Below are 13,678 nucleotides of genomic sequence, written 5' to 3' on the forward strand. Positions count from 1 at the left end.
GAAGATGGGAGCAGTGGGGTGGCAGGGATGGGAGATCGGGTACACAGTTTTGGATGTGGCAAGTTTGAGACTCTACTAGAATATTCAAGTGGAGATGTCAAATAAGCAGTTGTATCTAGGAGTCTAGATTTGGTGTGGAAATTAGACATTTAGGATTCATTAGCAAATAGCTAGTATTTCAAATCATGAGCCTGGCTTCAAAAATATTAATAGCCCAAAGTAATGGAAGGATTTCGCATGGACAGAAGCTGTGGAGAAGAGATCAAGACAACACCTGTAAATCTAAATACAGTAAAATTCAATTGCCTTTTCTCAGGAAATTCCTAAGGATTTTTAAAGTACTGGACTAGCTGCTCTTGGTCTTGAGTGTGGAAAGCTGTGGAGCCAGGACACGGCCTGTTGAACCTCTCAGTTATAAGGAAGTACATTGTCACTGTCAGGGGACAATGATTGATTGCAACACAGACATGTGGTGGGGTTCCTTTTTGGATGCAGCTGGACCTTTCATTCAGTGTCTGGGACTCTGTGGTCATCCAAGCCCATGGACTGTGGTAATGGCCTGTCTCCAGAAGCCCCTGCAGGGCGTAGCTCAGAGGCAGGCCCTGGATCATGGAGAGCACAGATGACAAAGCAGGGGAGGTGGGTGGGACCCTAGATTGTAGCCCAAACCCTCTTCTTAAGAAGATACAGAGACCCCAGGAGGTGGAGGGACCTGCTCAAGGTCCTACAGTGAGTCATGACAGAACTGGGGGAAGAGCCCAGGGCTCCTGACCCTCTGCCCTCCCCCTTCAGGGGGGCATTTTGTTTCCTGATTTGGTCTTTCCTATTCTAATTACAGCCAAAGAAGTAAACTTGCTTTGTTGTTTTATGTTTTCTCTTTGAGCACTTTTCTTTAGCATGCTAACCATTAACTACTGTTTAACCATGGATAGTTAGCATGGTTAGCTTCTGCTTAGCTAACACTTACGTAGGGCTTACTATGTGCCAATCACTGCTCTAAGAGTACCACGTGTAGGAACTCATGCCGCACAACAACCCCACCAGAAAGAGATTAAAATAAACCACAGCACAGAGAAGTCAGCTAGCTTCATGGAAGACCTCACAGCTTGTAAGCAGTGGAATCTGTGCTTTTAATCCCAGTTTAAGAGCACTGAGATTTATGTAATACTGAGCATCCAGTCCCTGAGGCAGTGAGGGATGGAAGACACCATTCCCTTCTGTCCTCTTGATATCACACACACACACAGGCGGACGCACGCACGTATGCTTGCTTGCTCACAAAAATACATACACACATCAGTCAGCCATCCTTTCCCCCATAACAACACTCTTTCTCAGGCTTCATGGTCCTGCCTCTGCCCCCAACTTTGTTTCTTTCCTCCAAGTCACTTTCCAGCAATTGGGGCAGTGGCACGTGGGAGCCACACCTTCCTCTGTACCCAAAGGCCTTTTCCTGTTTCACAGCCTCGAAGTCCTCAGGCTGACCAGCACCCTCCACCTTCTGGCTTTAGCTGCTGGGGGAGCAACTAAAAGCCTCCGCCCTAGACTGACATTTCTCAAAACTTCAGGCTGGAAAGGAAAGTGCTTTTTACTTGGCATCAAATTCAGACTGAAAGTTTCTTCCAAGTAATGAAGAATCTGTTTATGTTGTTGGCAGATTTGTTCACAAAATCATATAGAGAGGGCCTTCCAAAAGCTCCTCAGGAGAAGTGATCTCAGTCCTCCAGTTTCACATTAAAAAAACAACAACAACAACTGAAACAAAAAACTACCCCTACAACTGCCAGCCTCGCATCTTGGACCCTTTTGGTAATTCCCTGACCCCTTTTTCTCACCTGCTAGCATCTAGCAGAGGCACTCAAAAAATATGTGTCCAATTGAAGGGAATTGCTCATTTTAAGGCTGTAATTGGAGTCATGTTCAATTTTGTACTGCAATTGAACTAATGGCTGGCTGGAAATTGAAGGATTGATATACACAGTTTGCTGTGATGTCTAAATCTACCATCCAACGTTCCTCATATCTTATTGAATTTGGCTGTGTTAGGTATATTTTTATATTTTAAACAATTACACTGAAGTCAGAGTGGTTCGGATTTTAAGGTCTTACTTTCTATTGTGGCCTCAGGGTTAGAGGCTAATATTAATATTAATAATGATAATATTGTTTATAATAATAATCATCTGACAGATTATGGGCAATATTGTATGCAAACCCTTGGTATGTTGCACAAGTTAGTCAAAATCAAAGGGGAATGAACAAAAACCTATATAGGTAAAATGACAGTTCTTATCCTAAGCTTTTAGAATTGGAAGGACATTTGGAGACAAATATGTTGACTTATATCTTAGCTTATTTGACAGATGAACGAAGAGAAACCCAGAGAGGGTATGGAAATTGCCCAAGACCACACAGAGAGTTAACTGAGGGCCTCTACCTAAGATTTTGGCCCCTGCCTCCACCCCCAGAACTCCTCCATGCTGCCTTAGCAAATATTAAAGTCTGTGTTTTGAGGATAAAGCAAAAGAACCGGGGGGGTGGGGTGGAATCTAAAACAAATTACACAAGTGACAGAAAAGACAAAGAAATTGATCAGTGTGATAGTACCAAACTTTCAAAAGAACTCAGTAAATACCTCTATAAGATGCTCCTGCCTATTGAATGGCAGGGGTTCAAGCGGATTTTCTGGAATTTTTACATCTTCATCTCCCTTAAACCACAGACCAGCCTATACGAAAAATAAAAATGAAAATCATTAAAGTATTACGGTGAGATGTAATTGTTCCTCTAAAAGCCACAGAGATTGAGCACATCTTGTTCAGGTCTCTGAAGCAGTGCTCTCCAAAGCAGGGTGCAGAAACCACGGGGATGCAGGAGAAAATACTAGAACTTCTATTCATATGTATTTTGCTCTCATTCTTTTGTAATTTTTATTTTTAAAAATTTGATAATGTATATAATGTATTAGTGCAGTAGTACACATGTATGATTTATAAATGAAAATCCACACATTGAGGGGACTAGCTGTTTTAACTGCTGGAGAATGTGATGAAGCTTGGAGGTCACTGCCTTAGATTCTGCTTGCATAGCAACATTTGGGAGGGCTCTGTGCCCATAACACTAGCTCACATCCCAAATGTCCTGTTTGTGTTGCTCTCTGTTCTCACAGCCTAGTGTGGTGCTGGTGCATGTTGTTGAGTGAGTGACTGACTTTGTTGAGTGACTGACTGACTCAATAGCTCAGTGGCTTACATTTTAATGACATCCCTCTTTCTCAGCCCATATCTGACACCAATTACCAAGTCCCTCGATGCCCATTAGGCATGCCGCTCCCATCTCACCCTTCCTTCCATTCCCACTGCTGCCTCGCTGGTGTAGAGCCTCATTACCTCTGTCACAGGCTACTCCAGGAACCTGGGAGCTGTTTTTGTTTCCAATCTCTCTCTTATTTGTTTCAGCTTATACCATACAACTATATCCATTTTCTCAAAACTTTAATCCGTCATATCATTCTCCACTAAGAACCATTTACTACTTTCGCTTTTTTGCTCACATCCTCCCTCCTACCTGAGGTGGCTTCCTGACTATCCATGTCAACCTAAATCTCATTCAGATCACCCCTCCTCTGGGAGGCCCTCCTTGATCTCTCCTCTGAACACCAATCTGACTTGTTTATACTAGACATTTGGCATTTAGTCCATTCCCTTGGGTGTTGCCAATCGTATCTGCTGTTGAACATCGGTAATAAACTCATTGGGTTCAAAGAATGTGTCTTGCCAGCTTAATTTTTATACATGGCAAGCACTTCATATACATAAGCGTTTTGTTCTCAGGTATTGCTCCTTTAACATCTTCCAGAGTGACAACCTACTCTCAGTACTGCCTACTGCCAAGAGCCATTGGCTTCCCTAACTTGATTCTGGCATATACTCTATGCCTGTTTCCTTCCAAGGATCACCTGTGCTTTGAGAGAAGGTTGGAATGGCCTTGGGTGGCCTGTAAGGGGATGCAGCCCACAGAGGTGAGGACTGAGTTTTCTTTTCATTTGGAACAAAGGAGTGCTGAGGTGGGAGATGCTGGCCATGTGGAAACCTGTGAGGGAGAAGACCTAGAAGAAGCTAAGGTACAGCTTTGGGCTCAGGCTCTGCATGTAAGCGCTTTCGCACTGTTTAGGAGGAGACCCTTGCCCAGCAGCTCATCTGTGGAGGATAAGTACCACTCTGTGGGAGAACAGAGAGATGAGGAACATAGGTAAGATTTATGCTTTGGGACATGATGGAGCAACAAAGTTCAGAATTACCCTCCTGCCTTAAACAACAAGAAAAATGGACAACACATATGGAACATGACTTTTCAGACATTAGACAACAGGCAAAAACGATAGATTCCTGAAATAAGGAAAGCAAATGAGGAGTCCTACCATTGTTCCAGCCTGGAGGGACTTTCCAGGCTGCGGTGCCAGGAGAGGCATCCAAATAGAGCCTGGTGGTCTTGCACAGTTGAGAAGACAGATCTGGAGTTGAGGGATGCCAAAATGGCTGAAATCTTCAGGGCAGAATACTCAAGATGCACTGAGAGAAAGAGGGAGCCCTAGAGATCTGCAGGGAAATCTCCTCAAGTCTTGCCTGAGAGCCTATCTGTGGATGTTTGTGTGTGTGGAAAACATCAGAAGCTGGAGAAAGAACCACAGGAAAGGAATAAGCTGAACAATTCCTGAGACTCACACAGGGCTGGGTATAGTTCCTTTTCCCACTAGGCAGAGCAGAAGGACCTCCTAATACACAAGGTACTGGGTAGAGGAGCCCGCAACAGGCTACTGCCTTAGTGGTGGGGCCAGGTTAGCCCTACACTAGAGGCTACTCTGGACTCACACTTACACATCTTGATGTGACCTTGAAAGGATAAAACGGATTCCAAGTAACATCACTGCATGCTCAACAATATTCAAAGTTATACAGAACTGAGCACCCAACAATGTAAACTTCATAATATCTGGCATCCAATATAAAGTGACTAGGCCATGCAAAAAAGCCATAATATATGGCCCATAGTCAGAAGAAATATCAATCAATAGAAATAAACACAAAACTGACACAGATGATAGAATAAACAAAGATGTTCATTTAGGTACTCCAAATATATTCCCTTTGTTCAAGGAGATGGAGAAAAACATGCACATAATGAAAAGAGAGATGAAAGATAGAAAAAAGACCCAAATTCTACAGATAAAAAAATATAATATCTGAAATTAAAAATACACTGGATGGTATTAATAACATATTTGACTGTGCAAAGGAAATGATCAGTGAGCTTGAAGACACAGAAGTAGAAATGAATACAAAATAAAGCACAGAGAGAAAAAAGTCTGGAAAAAATGAACTGTCAGTGACTACCAGTGGGACAAACATGTGACTGGCTTTTGAGATAGGGTGGGGGAGTAGAAGAAATATTTGGAAAAAATTCTGAAAATTTGACAAAAACTACAAACCCACAAATTCAGGAAGCTCAATGAACCCCAAGCAGAATAAACATGAAGAAAACCACACCAACAAACCCAATCATTAAATTGGTGAAAAATAGTGATAAAAAGAAAATATTAAAAGAAGCTAGAGGGGGAAAATAAGAAACAGAGATAGGATCCTTACTCCTTCCCCCATTTCTCAACCAGCTCTCAGCTCCGCATCCAGTTGTTTCACAGCACAGGATTTTTTCCTGGTTCTTACAGCCAAGGATTCATTCCTATTAATTTTCTACAAATATATGATATTTTATAGCTTAGGAAACTGTTTCAAAGTGCTTCACTTACAAGAGGGCCACATTAGAAAGAAAAAAACAACCTAATTGGAAGCACCTTAAGATTTTTAAAAAGTCATCCATGAAAATTTTAGCAACGTGAAATGTTAAATGTGAACCTGTACAGTAGAGTTTAAATTGATAAAGCAAGGTTCAATCAATCATATCCTGCCTCACTGGATTATTAGGTGATTTCTCCTTAAAGGATGGAAATGTACTTTGTACTCTCTTGCTAAAATATGGCAAAAGAATTTGAGGTTTTTTACTCTTCCTTAGAAAATAAGTGCTGTGTGCTGTTTGGATCCTAGAACATCTGACTCATTAAGCCTATAATAACATGCACTCTCACCGGCAGAAGACGAGTCGAGAGTTGAACATCAAAGAATTCTACCTGAGTGTGACTAAACATCCACATGTGACAGAGGCAAGCATGTGACAGCTGCAGCAGGGCTGGGAGCAAAGGGCAAATGGGCTTTTATGCTCGCATTGCTTAGCCGAGGTACACAGCCCGACTAGCTTCACAAATGCTGTACCTTATTCCATTTCAGAAGCTGGGGAAATCAGCACTCTCTTAAGTGGCTGTTGTGGTGAACTCGAAATTAGTCAAAAGAAAAGAAAGAAGACAGACAAAATAAAAAGCAGAGACCCCTTTTCTCCCAGAGAACTCCATTTCGGCAGCACAGTTATACTATTTTACTGTTCGAATGTGGCATTTTCAACAAATCTTATAAAATTTTGCCCTAGAGGCTGTTTTGACTTTTCCCATAAAATAACTGTGTGTATGTGTGTGAGCTGACAAGCATTGGAAATCTGTAAAAGTCATGTAAGATGGTCAAGTGGGCCTCTCCAAATGGCCTCCTTGTCCTGGGGCTCCTGAAGAGTGGGAATTGGGTGGGCAAGGGGAGAGGGCAGAGCTCAGAAATCAACTGCTCCCAAAACATAGGTGGTATTCAAACATGTATTTCTGAGTTTCTATGAAATGCACCGGCCAACTTTCTCTAAGAAATTCACACCTTTGGTGAAGGAGCTTTCTGGTTTTGGCTCAGCACTTGGGTAAAAATTGCCAACACCCTTTGTTCATCTCATGTTTGTGCAAAAGGATGTTTAAATTGATATCCTGTGTTAATTGGCACATACTGTAAATAGTGAAGGTTGGTAATTTCACAAGTGCTCACTTTTTAAAACCTTAAGCTAACGATGATAATAGAGTAAGTTTTGGGCTGCTGTTTTTGTTTGTTAACAAAATCATCTCTACAAGTTGTAAGTCCAGTGATAAAATTCACAAATTGCTCTATTTGGGAAGTAAATCAGAGCCCAATCAGCTAAACACCTTTCTTGATAGTCTTGAAGGAACCTCCTCAATATGCAAGTGCTATTTCCTCTGGCTCAACTGTACGAGCGTGGGAAACTCAAGGCTGTCTATAAGCACACCATCCATTAATTAAGGAAGAAAAGAGAAGCCGGAAAGGATGTGATCTTTCAATGGTGAAATACATATGAGATATAGGAATCTAGAGAGTATCACCCTGTTTCAAAATTAGCACCTCATAAGTGTTTCCATCTTTTGTCTCTACCAGCACTGTGAAATGGTGAGCCATAGGATGAATTCAACTAGTAGACACAAAATAAATAATTCAGGCCCTTCTTGGTTATAGAATTTCATTCTCACTTCTTCCTTCCTCAAACTTCTCAAAAATGAATTGACTTTTCTTAGCTTCACTTCCTAAAGACCTATTTATTTCATCAATCTTCTGCAATCTGGATTCTGTAGTCCACAAAAATTGCTCTGGTAAAGGTCACCAGTCACATCCTACCTGCCAAGTCCAATGGCCAGGTATCATGTTACCAAGTGATCCATCACTTTACACCCTTCCCTTGGGGTGGTCTCATCCATTCATGAATTCAACAACTGCCAACATGATAGTGACTTGCAGTCCCTTCTGCATCTGTCATATCAGAGTGGACATTTCTGTCTGCATTTCCCACAGACATTTCAAACTCAACTTGCAAAAAACCATCTCATCATTCACCATGCTCATGACCAAAAGGAAAAAAAGAAAAACCTGCCCCTTTCCCTGTGTTCATTTTAAGTGTTGTTGCTACTTCCAGAGTATTGGGCATTGGGCTTATTAAAAGCTCTGCAGATGATTCTAATGTACTGTCAAGGTTAAGAATCACTTGGTTGGAGTTTAGGAGAAGGACAATGAAGTTTACATGACTTTTCTCAGAACTCTTAGTTCTCTGAGCAGTTCTGACCTTTTGTAGACCCTTTCCTCAAGGGTGGAAGCCAGACTTCTGCCTGAGACTTTGACAGCACCTGTGCTGCCTCTGGGTGCCTAAATATGGGCAATCTATGGGCAGAACACTGGCCTGAGACCTGGCATCACAACATCAGTGAGTAATACCCTTCTTAGGTCAAAAGTACTCTGACATTATTAGTGCCACCAGGTGCTGGTAGCAACCTGCATATATTGCTTGAAAGTGACGGTGCCCAACTGCTCGTCATCCACAGCCTTGAACCTCTGCAGGGTCTTGAGGAGCTCCTCTTCCAGGGGGATGGGCCAAGGCAGCGAGGTTACTAACAAGAATTTCCTCCAGTCCACAAACTCTGAGTTTACGACTAATAAAGATGTTAACTCCTGCAACTAGAAGAAAACAGGAAATGCCATTAGAACATTTGTATGACTCCATCATGAAGCTCTACCTGCTCATGTGTCTTAGTAAGACATTTAGATGAAGGAAGTCTGATTTTAGACTGGCGAGTAGAGCCAGTTCTGACTTTTGTTCCCTCAGGCTATACCAACCAACCCACACCAGACAATACCTAGAAAGTGTTTCACTTTTTGCTTCCGTGAGATTTGTGTTTTTTCTTACTGTTACACAATAGATGTACACATGTGACTCTAGTTGACTTTGTACCTTTTCAACAGAAGAGGGATAAAGACTATAGCTGTGGCTGTGCAAGGGCTCTGCAGCCCATGGGAAAACACTCTCTAACCACTTTGTTTTCTGATACATTCTTAGGGAACAGAATATGATGGAAAGAAAGAACTGCCAGAACCATCTACTATTACTAGTTAGGATCACTCCATTTGGTAGTAATAGATACAAATGGGCTGCGCCTCATGGTCTCCATAAGGTTTCATTGACTTGGCATCATCACTCATTCTTCAAATCCTATGCACGCACATACCACGTGTCTTCAGTTGAAGTTCATTCATTCAAGTTTTATTGGTTGCCTACTAAATGTCAGATACTGTGCAAGTACTGGGTATTTAAAAACTGTTGACTTATGGATCAAATAAGAAGAATTCTCCAAGCTTTGAAACCCAAACAAAATTAAAACTTACCTCAGCTTGAGTGAGGTGCATCCAGCTACTAGGGATGTTGTTTGTTCCTAGGTTCAGGGTTACCAAATCAAGCAGAATGTCAGCAAATGCTTTATTTCCTATTATGCCTACAATACAATGAAAAACATTTCTCAGTTATAGTATGGGACAGGGATTTGTTTCTTTTGCTAAAATAGAATAAATAATGGGTACTTGTATAATCGTTTTATTTATATTATTTTAAACTAATTTTAGAGAAACAGAAGACATTTTGAAAACATTAAAATAATCATCAATTTCCTGGTGTTCTTCCATTATTCTTTCTCGGCTCAGTCAAAATGTCTTTTTTGGCTGAGTAACAAATCATTCCAGATTGGGAAAAATACTGAGACTTTATGTCTTAGTTTGGAGTCTTCTTTGATCTTTTCTCAGAATAGGTTGAATTTCAAAAAGTACTCTAACGTTTCCTCTTGTACAGTAGGGCACAATTTTGGTAAATAGGGGATAAAGGTATTTCAAAATGCATGCAAATCACCACTGTGATCAAGGTAACATGTTTATCCTCATTTTGCTCTTTAGGTCAGAATATATTTGTTTTTATAAATGTAGGGAGATTTTAATTGTTAAATTACCAGATTTGAAAGGCTAATATAATCATCTAATCGGCTGTGTATTCTGAAGTATTTTATAAAAGGTCATTAACCTTTTAAATGCTTTGTCCTTATACACTAATCTACTTTACCTTGTCCAAAAGACATATCTGTTTAGTCTGTTTCTCATTTCCAATTGCATGCACATGCATTAAAAAAGAAACAGGAAAGTAAAACAAATGAATCTGCTTAAAAAGTGTCTAACTCCCATGGCAGAGGTACCTTCCAGAGCTAGGAGAGACTCTTACACGTATGCAGGGATCTTTCAGGTCCAGAGTGTACAGCTATTCTTCTTTGTTTAGGAAAAGGAAGAGTGAAACACAGCCGTAGCATCTCAAATTTTTCTTTTTACAGCTAAATTTCTAGCATTTCTAAAAGTCCAACATGAACTTTATCATTTCCTCTGAACTTTAGGAAAATGCAATAATCCTTTTAAAATTTCACTGGTTCAAACCAAATAAATAATTTTGAGATCTGGAAGGCAATTTCCTGAGTAGCAAGAGCAGAATCTTTCTTTCTTTGCTATGATTGGCCATTCAGCAGCTTATTCAGAAATAAATTCTCTATCCTTTTTGATCAAATCTGAGTATCCAGTTCTACAGAGGTGAGAACACTTTCCCAGGTAGTAGCAATTTCAGTAAAGTGATCTTTATATAATACCACATTGTTTTTCAGATAAGTTAGGCATACATCCTTCATGTTCCTCAAGATGAAACCATAAATAAACTCTACTGAAACCAAGAAGAGGCTCAAAGCATTTAAAACTTCTGGTGCAGCTGTAAAATATTTCCACTGTTTCTGATAGCTATGGTGTAAGCAAAGTGTTGTAAGACAATACTTTCAGTTTACACAGGAATTTCTTATCTGGGGACCTTAACGTGAAATGTGAAAACCACTATAATATTTGACCATGTTACTTAACTGACCAAGAAATGTAGTGATTTGATCTTCACATACAATGCAGTAGCAGAAAAAGATAAACTTACAAATTTTGTTCATGGATCAAAAGGAAACTTTCAATTTGGCCTTAAGTTAGTTAGTTATCTAATGCAACCAACATTTAGAATTATCCAGGAAAAATAATTTTATGCCAGGCTTAAAGGAACTCAGACCACGATCATAGTCTGGCAACCCTTAGCAATAACACCCAGAAAGATGACATCAAAATAACACCATTGCTTAGAATTATACACTTCCACCCAAAGAATGTGTGAATATAGAAATAGAATTAAAAAGTTACAAGAAAACTAATCTTTGGATTTTCGGTTTGTACGTCTGGAAGATGCCAAATGCTTTTTGTGTTTGATGTGAAGACTGATGACTGTTGTACTTTTAAATTTCAGGTTTTTGAAACTAATCTTTTTTTTGATATGATCAATAACAAAGTTGACATTTGTCACATTACTAATCACTTTCATAATGGCTTTCTGGGTTTGATGAGCAATCTGAATTAGGTCTTGTGTCACCAGTTGAAGATGGTGTTCTCGTATTCCATAAATGGATAGCTTTCCTAGGGTCAAAGTTATTGATGTCCGGAGAATTCAACTGAATTATCAGCAGATCTGTCATACTATCAGCCTTGATCTTGGCATGCATCTGTGACTTGGTGCGTTTCATCTGACTAAAGCCGCGTTCCGCCTCAGCTGAACTTGCAGGGAGGGTCAGCACGAGGTCCACTAGTGTCAAGATATTTGGATACTTGGGTAAGTAAACAGAATTCACAACATCCCAGGTCAATTCGCGGATGTTCTGAAATCTATAAGGGAAATTGAAAAATGTAAAAGATTGAGACTCAAGTTTTACCCAAATATTTATAAACGTCAACTAGTTTACTTACACTTACCTAGCATAAATCTCTAATTTCAACATGCTCCATTCAGTGTCCACTTCATCAATTTTCACATTGGCAGCTTCCAATACTGGTTCATAATGTGCAATCAGGATGGATACTTCTTTTTCTCCAAATTCTGCAATCAATATACAGGAGGAAAAGTCACATACATGAAAGACACTCATACAAACAATCAAAGAACAAGGATTCAGAGTCAGTGCTTATAGTTACCTTGATTTATCTTTGTGGGCCACAGCTTAAAGCTTCCAATCATGGTTGCCTTCACCACATCTTGGCCGGCATCTCTGAAACAGCCTCGCAGCCTCTTGATAAGATGTGTTAAAACAGTGTTTCTCACGTCAGAAATGTTTCCCTTTCCTCTGAGGCACTTACCATGAAAGTGTGTGACTGAATCCACCCTACGTTCTTTTGGCCCTGGTCTGGGGAGAAAAAAAAAAATCCCCCAAATCAACAATTAAATGAAAAAGCACCTGGCAAATGATTTCCCAAGTTGAACAGTCTAGTTTAACAGATCCTGAGGTCATCCCCAACTCCTCACCTTGTTTGATACATTCTGAGTATTTCTAGTGTGGACTGTAAGGTGGCAAATATATCAGCAATTGAAGAATTTCTGTTCTGATTGACTCGGGACAGAATACTAAGGACACTGATGACATCCACCAAGAAATGAATGAATTTAACGATGTCTGCTTGCAGAAGTAACTCTAGAAGTTCTTTGGCTTTCTGATGACTGGTGTCACTTCCGCGTTCATTTGCCTGTAACATAGGCTGAGAATGAAATGGCGGTTTATTTTTCTCCAAATTATAATTTCAAATTGCTCATTAAAAGTATTCTCTGTTATTCTGAAAAACTAAAATAGTATGATATTTCAAAATTACTTACTGAATTCAGTTGCTGGACAATTGCAGGATATCCCTTGAGAAAGTTCTGGAGGGCTGCCTGTAATCCCTGAAGCCACCTCCTGCCTCCTACCTGAGAAGGCATCACAGGTCGGAGGCGAAGGTCTTTGAAGGCAGTTATCAGAGAAATTTTATGAGGAGGAGAATTATGATAGAAGTGATAAAGGCTGTAAAGAAGGTCTCTCACATTGTTGTACAGGGGAATGCTCTGGAACAGTGCCTTGTAAGATAGTTCAAGATGATGTGCAAAGCAATACACAGTCAGCACACATGGCTGGATTTCTCTTAAAATCAGGGCCACCCCATTGCTTTCTCTCTCTGAGCCAGGCGCACCGCCACTTCCAAAACCAACCAGTTTCTTTGTCCAGTCTTGGTTCGACAGCCTAAGTTGAAGATTCCTCTCCAGAGTTTTCTCAATGGCATTTTTTATTGCCAGAGGATCCCTCTTTTCCACTGTTTGTACCCCGACAACTTGGCAATGCACTCTTCCTGCATGTGCAAACTGCACATAGACAAGTTCAGCTTCCTTGGCTGAATTGTTTGTGATTCCATCACTGATGATGGAGAAAAACTTACTTTTTACTAGTTTATCTCTTAGATTTTTCCGTTCCACTTCAGCAATAAAATATGTAAATGTTCTTGCTGATTTGTTAGTTCTGAATACTGGGCCAATATCAACACCCTTCATGTCATCCAACTTGCACATCCAAATAAAACCTTTGAGGGGACGTCCAGTCTTGGCGATAGCGTGACACGATCTGAATAAGTTCTCTACTCTCCCGAGGGTTACTTTGCTCACAGTCCTCACCATCAGCTCCGTGGTGGCTCTGTTCACTGGAGAACCACTTGTTGCTTCCATTAATGAAGCCCTGGCATGAGCCTCGCTGAGATGATGTGCATGGAGAAATTCAGTCCTAAAGTTGTCAGTGCCATAAAAAAAACTCACTTGATTTCCCCTCGACTTCACTCCATGCTTACGACACAGGTCACAGAACATAAGATTTAGTATCTCATCATATATAAGCCAAGGGTATTTTTTTAGCCAAATTTTCAAAAATTGATTGTTCCTCTCTGGAAGGTAATGGTCAAGCTTCTGTGGCCTTTTCTGCTTTTCGGTGACTCGATTCACAGCATCTGAAGGATCTCTGCCTTTA

The 13,678-nt window shown here is 40.4% G+C and overlaps 1 protein-coding gene across 21 annotated transcripts in view; it reads right to left on the reverse strand.

Moving 5' to 3' along the window:
• Positions 1-13,678, reverse strand: part of SPEF2 (sperm flagellar 2) — a 176,273-nt gene that overhangs the window by 17,886 nt on the left and 144,709 nt on the right. For 15 of the 21 annotated variants that reach the window (XR_011430173.1, XM_070245930.1, XM_070245924.1 and 12 more), the window contains 8 exons: positions 12,508-13,673; positions 12,163-12,392; positions 11,835-12,043; positions 11,616-11,739; positions 11,344-11,528; positions 9,144-9,250; positions 8,256-8,438; positions 2,636-2,728 (listed from right to left, as the gene is read on the reverse strand). Coding sequence is in view for 19 of the 21 variants with exons in the window: in XM_070245930.1 (XP_070102031.1) it covers positions 2,636-2,728; positions 8,256-8,438; positions 9,144-9,250; positions 11,344-11,528; positions 11,616-11,739; positions 11,835-12,043; positions 12,163-12,392; positions 12,508-13,673 (2,297 nt within the window). In the remaining 2 variants the exon portion in view is untranslated. Of the gene's footprint in view, positions 1-2,635; positions 2,729-4,491; positions 4,673-8,255; positions 8,439-9,143; positions 9,251-11,343; positions 11,529-11,615; positions 11,740-11,834; positions 12,044-12,162; positions 12,393-12,507; positions 13,674-13,678 lie in introns of those variants that run through there. The other 6 variants (XR_011430174.1, XM_001500071.6, XM_070245939.1 and 3 more) reach the window with 3 other exon arrangements.

The sequence above is a fragment of the Equus caballus genome, chromosome 21 (assembly GCF_041296265.1).
Source record: "Equus caballus isolate H_3958 breed thoroughbred chromosome 21, TB-T2T, whole genome shotgun sequence".
In the NCBI taxonomy this organism is placed as follows: domain Eukaryota; kingdom Metazoa; phylum Chordata; class Mammalia; order Perissodactyla; family Equidae; genus Equus; species Equus caballus.